The 16,480-nt window shown below is 39.2% G+C and overlaps 1 protein-coding gene across 1 annotated transcript in view; it reads left to right on the forward strand.

Annotated features, from left to right (window-relative positions):
- Positions 1 to 679: 679 nt before the first annotated feature.
- The window catches only part of LOC117438486 (E3 SUMO-protein ligase RanBP2-like), a gene marked incomplete at its 5' end in the record, with an annotated part of 28,415 nt that continues 12,614 nt past the window's right edge, over positions 680 to 16,480 (forward strand). Inside the window, 17 exon segments of the mRNA XM_034073983.1 lie at positions 680 to 832; positions 1,640 to 1,870; positions 2,312 to 2,457; positions 4,052 to 4,244; positions 4,929 to 5,019; positions 5,841 to 6,050; positions 6,555 to 6,733; positions 6,847 to 7,022; positions 7,298 to 7,421; positions 8,253 to 8,414; positions 8,751 to 8,888; positions 8,977 to 9,123; positions 9,649 to 9,831; positions 9,920 to 10,003; positions 10,799 to 10,937; positions 11,107 to 11,204; positions 11,772 to 16,227. Coding sequence (XP_033929874.1) covers positions 680 to 832; positions 1,640 to 1,870; positions 2,312 to 2,457; positions 4,052 to 4,244; positions 4,929 to 5,019; positions 5,841 to 6,050; positions 6,555 to 6,733; positions 6,847 to 7,022; positions 7,298 to 7,421; positions 8,253 to 8,414; positions 8,751 to 8,888; positions 8,977 to 9,123; positions 9,649 to 9,831; positions 9,920 to 10,003; positions 10,799 to 10,937; positions 11,107 to 11,204; positions 11,772 to 16,227 — 6,910 coding nt within the window.

Raw genomic sequence — 16,480 nt, forward strand, 5'->3', positions numbered from 1 at the left:
GTATATCTTAAGCTGAATGCTTTGTGTTTTGTTCTGGACTTGATCTGTTAAATTCTTCCCATGTCATACATTGCCTTTTGGACTAAGGATCTGTGACTGTGTTATAGAATTTCTTAATGTGGACTGTGATCACAACAGGAATCTAGTTGCTACTAGGAGACTGTAGGTGTAATGTGGCTTTTGTTTGGTGGGTTTTGGAGGGGGGGTAAGGGCAGGAGGGAAAGGCAAGTTTAATTTTGATTAGATGAGCATATCAGTGTCAAATTCCTGATTGGAATGTCTTCTGGTTTTGTGGAGGTAGATGATGTGTTCAGAAGTCAGTTTGCCAACACAACTCCATGAAGTGCTATCACATTTTTTAAAGTGTCCATATCTGGCTAGACCAGAGGTCCTTATAGTCCTACTGCCTGTATATAGCAGTAGTTAGAGGTAGATGTAGAGGAGCTGGCTTTTGCATTATTTCTCTCATGGTCTTCTGAATTTCAACAGCTGTATCTGGGTGCTGTAAACTAGTGGAGATGTTTAGAAAGGTTTTTCTTAGTATATTCTGTAATGATAGATCTAACTAATTTGAATAGCTGGGTCTGTTTGTGGAGGGATAACTGTTTCCTGTTGTATATGGATTGTGAGATCGAGTTACTTTTTGATTTTCCTCCTTTCTGTGCACTGGAAAAAACAGCGCTCTGTGGAGTTGAACCCAACACAGAAAGATCTTGTATTGAAGATTGCAGAGTTACTATGCAATAATGACATTACTGATGGAAGAGCAAAATATTGGGTTGAGAGAGCTGCTAAGCTCTTTCCTGGGAGTCCTGCTGTTTACAGGTTGAAGGTAAATTTCAAATTATTTCTATTCTGTGGCTTAAAGAAGCTTGCGGCATCTGTCTGCAATGCTTTTTGTATATCACCTGGTGCTAAAGTTTTCTCAGCAACATTGGTTTAGAATCTTATAAAATCTGTTAGGTATTACTTTTTTTGCAGTCTGACACTTTTGTCTAGCTTTTAAGAAAGCTGCAGCTACAGGCTTTAATGTTTCAAGGTTAATCGTCTAAAAACACTGAGAAACTGTTAGCTATCACATTCCAGAAGTGAAGAATAGGCACTAGTTGATCTTTCTGTTATCACTTGCAAGAAGGTTGCAGGTGTGTGAACTCAGGCTTTCTTGCTCTGCGCTTCTTGTTTGTTTTAAAATCTGTATGACAATCTACTCTGCAGAATGTGAGAAATGTTGTAATTCACAAAGACTGTAAAGGTTTTCAGCCATGCAATCGCACTTTTGCACAGGTATATTAATTTTGTGTAACTAGACAGCAACCACACCGAAGTCTTAAAATGTCTGGGTTTTTTTAAGCAAATTAGTCTATGGCTGGGTATGCTCTCATTGAACCACATGGTTTGACAAGCATTACTTAATGTTGAGAAGAGACAAATTCTTCTGAGAATTTGCTTCTATGATAGTTATCTCAATTTAAAACATTTGAGTATTTTGTCAGACTTTATGTAATACCTGAGAAGTATTAAGAGTTGTGTAGTTTGAGTAATGTAGTCTGTACAGTGGAGGAAAAAACCTAACTGGTACTGGAGTTGCTGAAGACTCATGGGAAATGGAATGTTAACATGTTGCCTTCATGTTTAACAGGAGCAGTTACTCGAGTGTAAAGGTGAAGATGGATGGAATCAGCTTTTTGACTTGATTCAAGCAGAACTTTATGCAAGACCAGATGATGTCTACATAAACATCAGACTAGTTGCACTCTACCGTTCAAATAATAGATTACGAGATGCTGTGCTCCATTGTCAAGAAGCAGAAAAAAGAATACCTTTGCAGTCAAGCTTGGAATGGTGCTCCTGTGTTGTAGAGACATTTGAGGTGTTTAATCATGTTTTGGTCCTGTGATAGTCTTCCATATCTTTTTAACTGGTTTGTTTCTCTTAGTGTCATTACTCGGTCACCTATTTCTCAAGTGATAACTCCTTCAATTGCAAGTCTACTGAAACCAGTGGAATTACAAAATACTTCTTGTGGGTTTTTTAGTTTTGTTTCTAATTGAAATTATCTCCCTAAAATTAAGCCTTATAGAGATACTGAGTTTCTAACTTCAAAAGCTTGAGTTAGGTACAGCAGTTCCATTGGGGATAAAGTTGCTCAGGCAAATAGTTCCCTGGAACTTTGGTGCTGAAGAATGTGTTAAGGTCTCACCTATGAAACTGGATTATGCACTAAATGCTACTAATATGTTTTGGAGAAGTACTGCCCTTGCCTTCGGGAAGGATGACTGTTCCTGATCCTGTGATGAACTTTCTTCTTTAGGAATATCTGGAATCTTTACAAGACTTGGAGTCTGATAAAAGTAACTGGAGAGCTATCAAGAAAGATCATCTGCTGGCCTACTCCAGCTTTGTAAGAATGACACTTTCTTCTAGAGATGTTCAGGAATGCAGAGAAGCACTTGAAAGGTACTGTTTAGTAAAATTATTTTCTTGTAGTAAAAAACCAACCCAGTCAACTCTAAGAATTGGTTGGGGTGTTGTTGGGTTTTTGGTTGGTTGGTTATTTTTTCCTGGGTTACAGAACATCTACCTATCTTCTGTTTCACTGTGTGTTTGTGGATAGGAGATTCTCTGTACTAACTACTGAGAATTATTCTTGCTGGGTTTGAACCTGCAGCTCTGTCTTTTGACAGAGATGCTAGCCTTATTTCAATAGTCGTCATGCAGCAATGGAGAAGACTCATTAATATCCTGGATCAATTAATTTTGTCCATTCTTTCCCTTCTGTAAGAGAATGTTGTTCTGTACTTCACCAATTGACTAATCCAGATTTCCCAGACAGTTAAACCCCATCCCCCAACCAAACGGAAAAAAACACCAAACCCAACCAAAACAAAAGGGACCCCCCCCCAAAAAAAAAAAAAAAGGCAAGCACCATCTCTTGTATATTAACTTCGACCTGATCATTTTTGCTCTAAATTAACAGACTGGGAATAATTAGGAACTCAGATATATAGTGTAAGTGGGAGGGAGGAAGCCACTTGCAGTAAGAACACTCTCCTTCAGGGAAAATTGGTGGTATTACAGGGCCAGCTAAACTAGCTGGTTTCAAGGTGTATCATCTGTGACACACCTAAAGTAGTAAAAACTAATTGTTTGTAGTCAGTACTTTTGATTAAGGTTTGTGTTCTTTTCTTCCTATTAGCTTTCCTTTCCTTACTGGCTTTTATTGATTTACCTTTGTTCCTTAATTATGCAATGGCTGTTACAATTTATAAAATAATATTCTTCCATCTGGTAATCTTAAGTGAGTTTTTGAAGCAATGCAGACAATGGGTGAGGAATATTTAATACCCAAGTATGTTATTTTTTTTTGCCTCTAATATTGACCACAGCTATCTTGGGTTTTCTGCTGCTGTTTTAGAGCCTTTCAAAGTGAAAGGCTGAAGCACTTCCAGCTCATAGTAATGTTAACAAACCATTTTAGTTTTGTTGGGTTACCCTGCTCTTGCGCGGGGTTGGACTAGATGATCTTTCAAGGTCCCTTCCAACCCTTGGGATTCTGTGGGTATTTGAAAGAGCATTTTAACTGTGTTCTGGAAAGCCTAAGTGGGGGTTGTATGCTAGCCTACGGCTACTCAGATTTCTACATTAGCTTCTATTTTTGAAGAGCCTGTCTAGCTGTATTTTGGGCCTTTCTGATAAATGACAGGGAAGAGCAAAGTGACCAGTGCGTCCTGCATGTCTCTACATCTGCAGTAGCAAGCAAGTTTATCAACATTGTTTGGGAGGATAGTTTCGAAAGCAGCTGTGCAAAGATGTGTTGAGAAAAAACTAGATACTGAAGTAATATTTGTATGTTTTACTCAGTAGACTAAGTTGAGAACTTTGAGAGTTGAGACCATAGTTGTACCTGATAGTGCAACTCAGGTTTAAACAGTGGAGTATTAAGCATTGACTTATGAAGCTACTTAATTCATAGTTAAATAACATCAACCAAAACCATCTGCTATAGCTTTTACCAGAGCTCTTTTTAGAATCAGTCTTCTCTACATTCTAGTTTTGATCGTGTGCTTCAGTCAGTGAAACCGTATGTGAATGGGGCTGATGAGTTGTCTCGTACCTTTGTGGAAATGAAAGGACAGCTATACATGCATGCTGGAACTTTGCTACTGAAAATGGCCCAACACAATGAGGCACAGTGGAGAGTTGTGTGTGAACTAGCAGCATTGTGCTATCTGATAAGCTTCCAAGTAAGTAATTTTTCAATTTATGCCTTTAGTTGATGCAGTTCTTGAAAAGTTTTTGTTTACATGTGTGAGCTCCTGTAGTCTCGAGATGAACTAGTGTTTTGTGCCTAAAGGACTATCTCATTGCTAAACCCTACCCTTTCACAATTCTTTAAGAGGTTTCAAATGACATGAATGGGGTAAATATGTATCTTTAGCTGTTTCCTTTGTCAGAGTAACCTGATTGTGAAAGGTCAGCGAGTTTATTTCCCCCAGCGTATTCCCTTTTCTATAATACAGATACATACATTAAGTATTAGGCTTACTGCTGTAGGGTGGGAGGAGTATGAGTTGAGTAGTTCCTATATGCTTTTTGTGTAGACAACTAAAACCTCAAACTTAATTCTTTTCTTTAAGAAGTAAAATTAATTTGTCCTTTTTTATGTCACTGCTTGCAGTCCAGATATTACTTGTCCTGTAGGAACATAATGTTACTTGTAATATCTGTAACTGCCAGCTTTGGGGTTTTGGGTGAATCCCCACTCCGTTCCCTCCTGTACCAGGAGATGTGACATGGTACCTTCTGAATGAATTATGTATTTTTTTTTAATCGCTATAAATAAACTTTTTTGCTAATTTGTAAGACTGATGTAAATGATATGCTTTTACTGTGAAAAAGCTGTAACAGTTCTCTCTGTACTTCACCAGGTTCCTAAACCAAAGTCAAAACTGATAAAGGGGGATCAGACTGGACAAGATACACTAGAAATGTTGGCCTGTGATCGAAAAAGCCAGTCTGGTAATAAATAATTCTATTTTAGTGTTATGGCATTAAAGGCTAAGTGGTTTGTTAAAGAATATCTTTGTAATTTTGAGGTGTAATGTTAACAATTCAGTATGTAGTGAAACCTACATTCTGACTACCTGTGTAAAGCAAAACAGTAGTTTTGTCCTGACACCTAAAGTCATGTTTTCTCCTCTTTAGCATGCTAGTAGAGCATGTCTTTTATGGGTGTTTCCTTTTTGCTTCTCCAGCAAACTAAAATGGAATTTCACTTGTATGGTCTCTTAAACTAGTAGAAATGGCTTCTGCCAGCTAATACTATTTTGCTAGTATTTTTAGCCCCAATAGGAAAAGAAAATATTTCTGTCCTTTCCATCCTCTTACTTGTTAATCAGCTTTGCTCATTTTGCTGCTAAGTATAGACAGTTTTCCAGTCTAAAACTCTTGCAGGGCCTAGATGAAAACAAGTGAAACCCCCTAGACATCAGGTTCAGTTGTTTCAAAATGCGTTTTGGTAAGACAGGCTTCTACTTATATGACAGCTATTTGTTTTAAGGACAGTTGCAAGGCCTTCTTGAATAGCAGTAATAATAAGATGGCTTTGTTTTCTTGAAGAACTGGATTTACAAATGCCTTGGGATTGTTGTCATTAAGAGCTTGGAAAGCCTATGTGCTGGAACACTGACCTAATTACAGGGAGAACATAACAATCTGTAAGCTTCATAAGGGGAAATCCCAGTTCCTACCCAGCCTATGATAGCAAGAACAGTGCAGTGTATCAAATGCTATTTGCATTCACTGCTTTATGTATGTAAAGTGATATTTCTGTTTTCTAGGTCATATGCTGCTGAACTTAAGCCATGGCAAGCAAGACTTCTTTAAAGAGATTGTGGAATCATTTGCAAACAAGACTGGTTCGTTTACGTTGTTTGATAGCCTGTTTGAGAGTGGAGCTTCTAGAGAGAGGTCTTTTATTGGCACAAATGATATTGGAAATATCAGTACACAAGCACCAGTGCAAATGGAACTTAATAAATATGATACTGGTAAGAGCTGTTACTTTGTGAAACTCAGCACAACTTTCTATACTAGAATCTCTTCTAAACATACTTCATATTGCAACAGAAGACAAAATACTTGGAAAAGCTGTCCAAAGTTACCCTAATGTCCTAGGCAAGATTTAGACTTTCTTGCAAAGTAAATAAGTGCTTCTTGAATAATTCCTTAAAGATTTGGGAGAAATAAAGAAGTTTTCTAAAAAACAGTTGCCTATTGGACTGCATATGGTAAGGATGGAAGGGAAGAGAAATCTGAGAGTCACCCCCTTCCGATTGCTTGAGCACTCAGATGAACTGTTTACTCGATATGTTTGGCTAATTTGAAGTTTGTAATCTTTCTTAAATGAAAGTTGGAATCTTGATGCTAATTGGTTTGCAGAATACCTTTGGCTGATCTGACAGAGTGAAATGTGAAATACAGCTTTCATCAGGTGGAAGTCTTGCTGATTTGTCGGAAGTGGATATCTGTATCCAGCTCTGTTTTTTTCATAGGTGCTGTTCGAATGCACAATGACAGTCTTCAGCACCTTGTGTGGCTTGGCTTGCAGTGGAACTCTATGTCAGTCTTGCCCCCGATGCGCAAATGGCTAAAACAGCTTTTTCACTTGCCCCAAGAAACATCAAGACTTGAGACAGATGCTCCTGAATCCATTTGCTTGTTGGACCTTGAAGTAAGTAAACAGTCCAAGCTCTGAAATGTGCTATATATTTTAAGCTTTTTTTTGGTATTTAATACCCTTTTTTTTTTTTTTTTTTTTTTTTTTTTTTTTTTTTGCAAAACCAGGTATTCCTCCTTGGGGTGGTATTCACCAGCAACTTACAATTGCAAGAAAAGTTTAATTCTCACTGCGGTTCACATCAGCCTCAATTCTTACCATTGCCAGTGTGCAAGCAGCTCTATACTGAAAAGCAAAAATGCTGGTGGGATGCTGTTCGCACTCTTATTCAGAGAAAAACAACGTAAGGCTTTTTCAGTTTGGAAATGTTTGACTAAGACTTCAGGCAGCTTCTGCTTGGTCCTAAGAGGTTTTTGTAAAATTAATTTATTTTCTGACTCATTTTGTTGTAGTAGGGACTTGATATGCTTGAAAGATTTTGAAAAATGGGATTTTAATTTCTAGCAATGCATTTCTAAACTAAAGGCAGCTTAGGACAGAAACTGCAGGCACATAATGTGCAAACAAATGAAAAATAGAGAATACCAATCATGGAATGTTTCTTCTTCTGATATTTAGACCAGGAACAGCAGCAAAACTGAGGCTTATCGTACAGCATGGATTAAGTACGCTGAGAACACTGGTGAAGCACGGCCTTCAACCTGCCTTGATTATCCACTGGGCAAAAAGCCTGCAAAAAACAGTAAGCTGAGATTATTTTTGACCATGTAGAAGCTGAGTTGTTTTTCTCTCTTATTTTTCCAAACTATAAACAGACATTGGGGGAGGAATGAGATTGTGAATATGTTCTTGAGAAGGGCTGTTTATTTTATCAGGCAAGCTAGTTGCTCTAGTCACCCTATGAAGTACACTGTCTCAAACTGTAGTGTCTCAGAATCATAGAATGGTTTCGGTTGGAGGGATCTTAAAGATCATCCAGTTTCTACCACCCTGCCATGGGCAGGGATACCTTCCACTGGACCAGACTGCTCAAAACCCTAGCCAGTCTGGCCTTGAATGCTGCCAGGGATGAGGCAGCCACAGCTTCTCTGGGCAAACTGTGCCAGTGTCTCACCATCCTCACAGTAAATACATTTTTGTTTTTCCTAACCTAAATCTATACTTATCTAAATCTACCCTCATTCAGTTTAAAGCCAGCCCCCCTAGTCCTGTCACTACACAGTCTTGTGAAAAGTCCCTCTCCAGATTTTTGTAGGCCCCCTTTAGGTATTGGAAGGCTGTTCTAAGGTCTCCCCTGAGCCTTCTCTTCTCCAGGCTGCACAAGCCCAGCTCTCTCAGCCTGTCTTTGTGTCAGAGGTGCTCCAGTTCTCTTGATCAGCTTGGTGATCCTCCTCTGGACTTGCTTCAACAGGTCCATGTCTGTCTTACGGTAGGGGCTGTTGTTTTTAAGATAACCCCTCTGAGGTTCATCTCGTGTCAGAGAAGCACTCTTGGGACTTCTCAAGAAATCAGGACAATTTATTGAAATGTGAATTTGTCGAAATAACTTCTGCTTCTATTCTCTTTTCAACAGGGCATTAGCCTTAACTCTTTCTATGACCAGAAGGAATACATTGGACGAAGTGTCTATTACTGGAAGAAAGTTTTGCCTATGCTGGAAATTATCAAAAAGAAGAGGAGTATTCCTGAACCTACTGACCCTCTCTTCAAACACTTCCATAGTGTAGACATTCAGGTACAGACTGATTAAGCCAAAGCTGAAGTAAGAGAGGGTATATGTCAAATTTATGTACTTCTGGTATTTTTCTCTGCATTGTATGACTTGTACTGTTACTGCTATGAAAGTGTTAATGATGAGATTTGATAGTATCTGTGCCTGATGGGGTGATGGGGAGGAGAATCTTCTCTTAAAACTTTATTTACAACCTATAAAACTATGATTGGAAGGCAGTAAACACTCTTAGTACCAGCCTCCTTTATAAACCTTTTTCCCTGATTATAGGAATAAAAAGAAAATAATGGTTGTGTCATTGCATTGTTAGGTATGAGTTGTCTTCCACTTTCTTTATAGGTCTTTCAGGTTGCAGCATATGAAGAAGAGGCACGTATAGCATTTGCAATGTTGGATGCAGTTGATGGCAAAACTGATGATGCTTTATTAGCATTTGAAGCTATTAACAGTGTGGTTTCATACTGGAATCTTGCCATGGTAATATAAACTGCATTAATCCTAAAATCATTTGCTTTACTCATTTGCCTTCTGACTGGTCCTAGTTAATCACCATCCTGTTCTTTAGATCTTCCAAAGAAAGGCAGAAGAGATGGAAAATGATAGCATGCTGCCAGAAGAACAAGAAGAGCACAAAACCTATCTTCTTAAAAGCAAGCATTATTTAATGAAGATCCTTGAGGAAAGCTCCTCAGATATGTCAGTAACTGAGAAAGTAAGTAGTTCTTGCCTTAAAAACTTATTCCAAGAGGTGCAGTGGCTTTAGTTATTGTTTCAAAACCAAACTGTTTGCATTTGTTAGTTTTAAGGCCAGGCTCTGCATTAAGGCAAGTTGAACCTATTTCTTTGCTCATGTCAAATAACCTGCTTAACACTCATGGAGTAATAAACTCTGGGTAACTTTTGTAACCAGTCAGACTATGGCTGGTTCATTCAACCATTCAGACTACTCTGTGGCTAAAAGCTTTAATGTAAATGCATGGCTTTTGCCACTGTCTTTTTGTAGAGGTTAGTAGTTTGAAAAAACAGAATTAATGTTTGTATGAATTGTTTTTTTTATGTTAATTACGCTAGTTTTTCACGTTTTTTTCATTAAGCTCTAAAGCAGGTTTAGAGCTTTGCTGAAAAGAGTATTTTTGTAATGAAAGCCTTATAATTGTTCAGCTGGAATTCTGAATATAGTCTGTCTTGCTCTGAGGGAGAATTGCAATCGTGATTTATGTTTCAAATAACTCTCCAGCTGCCAGTGTCTATTGAAACTGTGAGGGAAATGCTAGATACAGTGATCCAGGAGCTTGGTGAAAATGCTGAGGAGGGAGGTCCTGCCTTCAGAAATGGCCTGTCACGAGCTGTAGAGTCAGAGGTGAAACACTCTACTCCATCACCAACCAGGTTCTCTCTTTCACCATCTAAGAGCTACAAGGTAAATTAAGTCATTATTATTTCAGGGGATAGTTATGTTTGAAGAAACTTAATAAGATTAAAATAACTCTTTATTTTTTTTCCCCTAGTTTTCTCCAAAAACTCCTCCTCAGTGGGCAGAAGATCACAGATCTATACTTCAAATGATCTGCCAGCAAGTGGAAGCTTTAAAGGTAAACAATTTTATCACTATATTCAGTGAAGAACACTTTGAGTGATTATAAGGATTTAGTGGTAATAGCATGGGCTAACTTACAGTTTCTGGACTATTACTTAAATCAGTGAAATTATTGTATGTTAACATCTGCCTAAATTGAGTGCAAGAATAAATCTTTTTGCTTCAAAACTCCTACTTGGGACTTGGGCAGGGGTGTAGAGGCAACCTAAAGACTATATGCAGAGAGTTGTTCTTTCATCAGCTTGGTTCTCTTCCAGTTGGGTCTGATGTTTTTATTTCTGGATTTAGAATACAATCTCAGTACTTTACACTACTGGAGCAGGTCCAGAGAAGGGCAACAGAGCTGGTGAAGAGTCTAGAGAACAAATCTATTGAGGAAGGGCTGAGGGAGATGGACTTGTTTAGTCTGGAGAAGAGAAGGCTCAGGGGGGACCTTATTGCTCTATACAGCTACATGAAAGGAGGATGGAGAGAGGAGGTGGCTGATCTTTTACCCAAGTAGATGTGACAGGACAAGAAGAGGTAACGGCTTCAGGCCATCAGTCAGTCATGGGGTAAAGGTTGAACTTGATGATCTTAAAGGTCTTTACAACCTAGTTGATTCTACAATTCTACTGCATGGGCAGGTTTTGGATGATTCTGGGAGGGCTACCTCTTTTTTTTCCTCTTCTTCCCCTGAACTTGAGCATTCTTTTAACTAGCAAAAGGGTAGGGATCATTCCTTTTATTTTCTTCTGAAAATGCTTATGTAGTATATACTTATACCCTTGATTGGCAACTGTCTTGTCAGAATGAAATGCAAGAAATGAAGCTTAATAATTCCAACTCAAATGCGTCATCTCATCGATGGCCTGCTGAAAGCTATGGAGCAGATACAATGTCAGAGGGTTATCAGAGACCACAGAATCTTCACGAAGCTCCATTAACAGGTAACTGCTGAATTTCTGTCTAAATGCTTAGCTAAATCAAGGAAGACTTCTGAAAATAATGTGAATTGTTTTAATGATTCAAAATTTAAATCTGATTGCTTGGGAGAGTCAATTTAAAACAACAACATAAAAACTAAGTATAAACTGGTTTCCTGCTGTTCTTTTTTAGTTGCTACCACTGGCCCCTCTGTTTACTACAGCCAGTCACCTGCCTATAACTCTCAGTATCTTCTCAGAACTGCCCCAACCAATGTAACACCGACAAAGGTGAGAACAGATGTATCCACTTAAGCTATTTCCAATGACCTGCTGAAAATGACCACTTTTGATTCTGTATGCAGTTGGATGTAATTGCAGTTGCTTAAATAGTGTTTGGTAAACTTGAATTGCCGGGGATAAACTGATCATTTATCTCTGCCTCATTCTGGAGATGTGGAGTTCGGGAGGGAAAGCCAGTGCAATATGTCTGTATGTGTTAGTACATGTTCCATACAGGGTATGTATGATATCAAGCACTTAATTTCCACACAACTTCCTCCCTTCCCCCCCTACAGGTTGTATGGCAAAACAGAATGGGGTTTTTGAGGCTTTTCTTGTAAAAAAAAAACCAAACAAAAAAAACAATAAAAAACCCACAACCCACTCACCTTGTGCCTTGTTTTCAGATGCCCTTCAATATTTAAACTAATCAGTTTTAAGTTAAAATTAGCTTAAACTCATGTGAAAGCATTGCCATGCTTTAAATAGTACATGCTATATGGGCTTCAGCACAATAAGACTTTGTCTTCTATGTTACCATAATAAACAAAACACTTGGTTTTACTTTTTCTATAGGCTCCTGTCTATGGCATGAACCGACTTGCACCTCAGCAGCATATATATGCTTACCAACAACCGATGCATACACCACCTCTGCAAAACCCGTCTTGTATGTTTTCCCAAGATATATATGGCACACCTCTGCGTTTTGATTCTCCTGCTACTGGACTCATTTCTCCTCGTGTGGGTGATGATTATTACAATTACAGTGTTCCACCAGCAAGCACAAATCCATCATTGCCTAAACCAGGATATTTCACAAAGTCTGTAGAATCAAAAGTGGTAGAAACTCCAAAGTCTAAATTTGCACAGCCAGGAGCAGCAGAAGGGTCAAAACCACCTGTGCCACCACCAGCACAGTTGAGTCAGCCAACAACTTTTAAATTCAACAATAACTTCAAGTCTAATGATGGAGACTTTACCTTTCCTTCTCTTCAAGTTGGAACACCAGCTGGTAATGCAGCTTTTAATAACAGCGACAACCTCTTAAGTCTTCTGACATCTGATAAGCCTTTACAAGATGATAGATACATGGAACAAAAACCAGTTAATGATCGCTTAAACAGTCAAAGAAGTACCTTCACTTTTGGCAATAAACATACTCCAGGCATCTCTTTTGGAGAGGGCATGGGACAAAATACACACAAAACCCTGGGGTTTGAGAAGGGCGATACATTTAATGCTCAAGAACCAAGCAAGCTTTTATATATGACTTCAAATTCTGATTTTGCCAATAAAGGTCATGAAACAGAGGGAGGAAGCACCCATGGTGGAGATGAGGATGATGATGGTCCTCATTTTGATCCTGTGGTGCCACTCCCTGACAAGATTGAAGTAAAGACAGGTGAGGAAGATGAAGAAGAATTCTTCTGCAACAGAGGCAAACTCTTTCGTTTTGATGCCGAAACTAAAGAATGGAAAGAAAGGGGTATTGGCAATGTGAAAATACTAAAGCATAAGGTATCTGGCAAATTCCGTCTCTTAATGAGACGGGACCAAGTGCTGAAAATCTGTGCAAATCACTACATAAATACTGATATGAAGTTAACTCCAAATGCTGGATCAGATAGGTCATTTGTATGGCATGCTGTAGATTATGCAGATGAGTTGCCAAAACCAGAACAGCTTGCAATTAGATTTAAAACACCTGAGGAAGCAATGCTGTTCAAAAGTAAGTTTGAGGAGTCTCAGAATATTTTGAAAACCTTGGGATCAAATGTTGATGCATCTGTGACTCGGAGTAGTGGAACAACAAGAGAAACAACAAATCAGGACATCAAGGAGCCTAGCAGATCTATTTCTGGGACCCTAAACTCTGGCTTTCAGTTACCAAAAAGTGGGGTGAGCAGTGACTCTCCTTCTGGTGGGCTTGAGCAGCATCTCTTGAAGAAGGATCAATGGGAGTGTAAAATATGTTTAGTTCCAAATGATGCAACTGTGAAGAGTTGTGTATCGTGTCAAAATCCAAATCCAGATATGTGGGAAACACGTGGCACGCCATTAACTGAGTCTGCGGAAAGTGTCAAAGCCGGTGGTAACACAGTGCAGGACACATTTGGATCTGCTTTTGCTAAAAAGGAAGGTCAATGGGACTGCACTGTCCTTTCAGTAAGAAATGAACCCACTGCTTCCAAGGGTGTTGCAAACAAAACCAATGCCTCAATATCTGGTCAAGAAACTTCCTCTAAATTTGGCCAAGCAGTTGCTCCAAAGGCTGTTCAAAATGACTTGGGTACTGCTTTTTCTAAAAAGGAAGGTCAGTGGGAATGCTCTGCATGCCTAGTCCAAAATGAAGCAAAAGATGTGAACTGTCACTCTTGTCACAATCCGAACTCTCAAAGTCAACCAAATGCGCCTACACCTACTGTTCAGGCATCCCCTGCTCCCAGGTTTGATTCAAGTAAGCCACAGAAAAATGGATTTGAAGGGCTTTTTGCTAAAAAAGAAGGGCAGTGGGATTGTAATACTTGTCTTATAAGGAATGAAGGTTTTTCACCAGCCTGTGTAGCTTGCCAAACACCAAATCCATCTGTTAAGACTCCTGGTGATTCTTCACCAGCTCCTGCTTTTGGCATGAAAAGTAAGTTACCTGAACCTGCTGGAGGACAGCTGGGAACAGGCTTTAAGTGTGATTTCTTAGAAAAGGGCTTTAAGTTTGGTCTTGATCCAGGCAAGGCACCGTCATTTACATTTCAGATTCCTACTGATACTGAAACTAAGCTTGCAAAGGATGGATTTACCTTTTCAATGCCAGTGCCTGCAAACGGATTTAAATTTGGGATACAGGAGTCTAATAAAAATACCGCTAAGAAAGATGAGCCATCCAAAGAGTGTACAACTGGCTTCTTAAAAAGCACTGATGAAAAAGACAAAAAGGAACTGCCTTCAGATAGCGGAATTACGTTCCAGTTTCAAGAAGCAGCAGGCAAGGAGAAAAGTGACTTTGTTTTTGGGCAAAATAGCAGCACTTTTACTTTTGCCGAACTTGCAAAAAATACTCCTAGGGAAGGCTTTCAGTTTGGCAAAAATGACCCTGACTTCAAAGGCTTTTCAGGTGCAGGTGAAAAGCTGTTTTCTTCACAGGATTCTAAAATGGATCACAAAGCCAACACATCTGCTGACCTTGGCGAGAAGGATGATGATGTGTATAAGACAGAGGACAGTGATGATATCCATTTTGAACCTATAGTTCAAATGCCTGAAAAAGTAGAACCATTTACAGGAGAGGAAGATGAGAAAGTGTTATACTCCCAAAGAGTCAAGCTGTTCAGGTTTGATCCAGAAACAAGCCAGTGGAAAGAACGTGGGGTGGGCAACCTGAAGATTCTTAAAAATGAAGTTAATGGCAAAGTAAGAATATTAATGCGGCGTGAGCAGGTATTGAAGGTGTGTGCAAATCACTGGATAACAACAACAATGAACTTGAAACAGCTGTCTGGCTCAGACAAAGCATGGATGTGGATGGCCAATGACTTCTCTGATGGTGATGCAAAGTTGGAACAGTTGGCAGCAAAATTCAAGACACCAGAGCAGGCTGAGGAGTTCAAACAGAAGTTTGAAGAATGTCAGAGGCTACTATTAGACATACCACTGCAGACACCCCATAAACTTGTTGATACAGGTAGGACTGCTCAACTTATACAGAAAGCAGAAGAAATGAAGTGTGGCTTAAAAGATCTCAAAACCTTTCTGACAGATGACAAAGCTAAACTGTCAGAAGAAGAAAGTGTAAGTTCTGTTTGTGCCAGCAGTACTTCTGATCTGGTTATAAAGCCTCATGCTGAAAGTACTGGGCCTACTCTGGAATGGGATAACTATGATTTGCGTGAAGAAGCATTGGATGATAGCGTAAGTAGTTCTGTATATGCATCACCTCTTGCAAGTAGCCCTGTAAGGAAAAATCTGTTTAGATTTGGAGAGTCTACCACAGGTTTTAGTTTCAGCTTTAAATCTGCCTTGAGCCCATCCAAATCTCCTGCCAAACAGAACCAGAGTAGAACATCAGTAGGCACAGATGAAGATTCTGATGTTACTCAAGAAGAAGAGAGAGATGGACAGTACTTTGAACCTGTGGTACCTCTGCCTGATCTTGTGGAAGTGACCAGTGGTGAGGAAAATGAGCAGGTTGTCTTCAGTCACAGAGCTAAGCTCTACAGATATGACAAAGATGCTAATCAGTGGAAAGAAAGAGGTATTGGAGATATCAAGATACTACAGAACTATGACAACAAACAAGTACGTATCGTAATGAGAAGGGACCAGGTACTAAAACTCTGTGCCAATCATAGAATAACACCAGATATGAATATACAACAAATGAAAGGATCTGATAGAGCGTGGGTATGGACAGCATGTGACTTTGCGGATGGCGAAAGGAAAGTAGAACTTCTAGCTGTCCGATTCAAGCTGCAAGATGTTGCAGACGCATTTAAGCAAATTTTTGATGAAGCAAAGCATGCCCAAGAGAGAGAGACACTGATAACCCCTCTTTCTTCACGTGCAAATACACCAAAGGAATCTCCCTGTGGTAAAAATGCTGTAGCTGTCTTGGAAGAAACTACCAGAGAAAGAACTGATCTCAGCCACGGTGATGATACTTCTGATGTAACTGTAGAGGTTGCAGAGGTGTCTAGCACTTCAGAAACACCAACAAAAACAGTGGTTTCTCCTCCGAAGTTTGTATTTGGGTCTGAATCTGTCAAGAGCATTTTTAGTAACGAAAAGTCAAAGACATTCACATTTGGAAATACTTCAGCTACTGGTTCTCTCTTTGGCTTCAGCTTTAATCCTCCAAAAAAGAATGAAGACCATATTCCAGTGGCTCAGAACACAGTGCAGAAAGAAGTGGAAGATTCTGAACCAGCAAAAACCTCTAATGCTCCTCAGAAGCCTCTAGGCAGCAAGGTAGAAAACTTGCCTACTTCAACACAAGATGGACCCTCAAACTTCTCGTTTAGAATTATGGAAAAAGGTGAGTGTCAGTTGAACTAGTAATGTGTTCAACCATGCAACTTACTAAGCAGTCACCTCTGTGATATTCCTTACTCTTTGTTGTCTTAATAATGTGTAGATCTACGCAGTTGTAGTGCGGATACCCACTTCTTCACACATTCTCGAATTTCAACTAAGAGTGAATTTCAATTCATAATTATTTTCCTATAAAAATGAAAGTGTGTGATGCAATATGGGGTATTATTGATTAGTGAGAAAGGGGGTTTCAAATA

Source organism: Melopsittacus undulatus, unplaced genomic scaffold, assembly GCF_012275295.1.
Source record: "Melopsittacus undulatus isolate bMelUnd1 unplaced genomic scaffold, bMelUnd1.mat.Z mat_scaffold_385_arrow_ctg1, whole genome shotgun sequence".
Classification (NCBI taxonomy): domain Eukaryota; kingdom Metazoa; phylum Chordata; class Aves; order Psittaciformes; family Psittaculidae; genus Melopsittacus; species Melopsittacus undulatus.